General features: G+C 65.9%; 1 protein-coding gene across 1 annotated transcript in view; it reads left to right on the top strand.

Moving 5' to 3' along the window:
- The window catches only part of ASB16 (ankyrin repeat and SOCS box containing 16), a 5,300-nt gene that overhangs the window by 3,973 nt on the left and 603 nt on the right, over positions 1-724 (top strand). The window contains exon 4 of the mRNA XM_021710633.1: positions 521-634. Coding sequence (XP_021566308.1) covers positions 521-634 — 114 coding nt within the window. The remainder of the gene's footprint in view (positions 1-520; positions 635-724) is intronic.

The raw sequence follows: 724 nt of genomic DNA, 5'->3' as shown, positions 1-724 counted from the left end.
GGGTGGAGCTAGAGGCGCGAGGGGCTGGGGGGGCGGGGGCCGGAGGCCCTGGGGGAGGAGGAGCCTGCGGCGGGAGGGCGGGAGGTCGGAGACCCCCGGGGGAGGAGGAGCCTGCGGCGGGGAAGGCGGGGGTCAGAGGCCCCAGGGTGGGGGAGGAGCCTGCGGCGTTGAGGGGGAGGTGGGGCGGGAGAAGGTTGGGGGGCGCACGCTGTGGGGATCGCCCAGCCTCCGGGAAGGGAGGGGGCCAGGACGCTGAAAGCACACCCGTAGAGCCTGTTCCCAGCTTGGGAGGGGGGTTTGAGGGCTCTGCTCTGGGGGCAGGTGTCCAAGGGAAGAACAAGCCCCCAAGGAAAATCTGGGACCAAGTGGTTGGCGCACAGTTGAGGATGGGGTAAACTGAGGCAAGGAAAGGGATAAGAGACCCTCCAAATTCAGGTATGAGTGGAGATTTGGGTTGGGCTTGACTCGAGTGCGCCCCTGGGATGAGGCATGGTGGCCGAGAGTCCCTTTTGATTCCTAGATGCTGAAACTCTGTGCCAACTTCCCTCGGGCCCTGGAAGTCCTGCTGAATGCCTATCCTTGCGTCCCATCCTGCGATACCTGGGTGAATGTGGTGCTCCCTGAGCAGTGGCAGGTACTACATCTCAGATCAGAGGTCCTTCCTGGGGTGGGGCTGGGCCTGGCTTCTGGGAGGGAGGAGCAGGTGGGACCCCCGGGGCCGGGG

Source organism: Carlito syrichta, unplaced genomic scaffold, assembly GCF_000164805.1.
Source record: "Carlito syrichta isolate Samal-C Ts95f unplaced genomic scaffold, Tarsius_syrichta-2.0.1 Scaffold295997, whole genome shotgun sequence".
Classification (NCBI taxonomy): domain Eukaryota; kingdom Metazoa; phylum Chordata; class Mammalia; order Primates; family Tarsiidae; genus Carlito; species Carlito syrichta.
The sequence above is the reverse complement of the archived record's forward strand: the minus strand, read 5'-3'. Positions and strand labels throughout refer to the sequence as shown.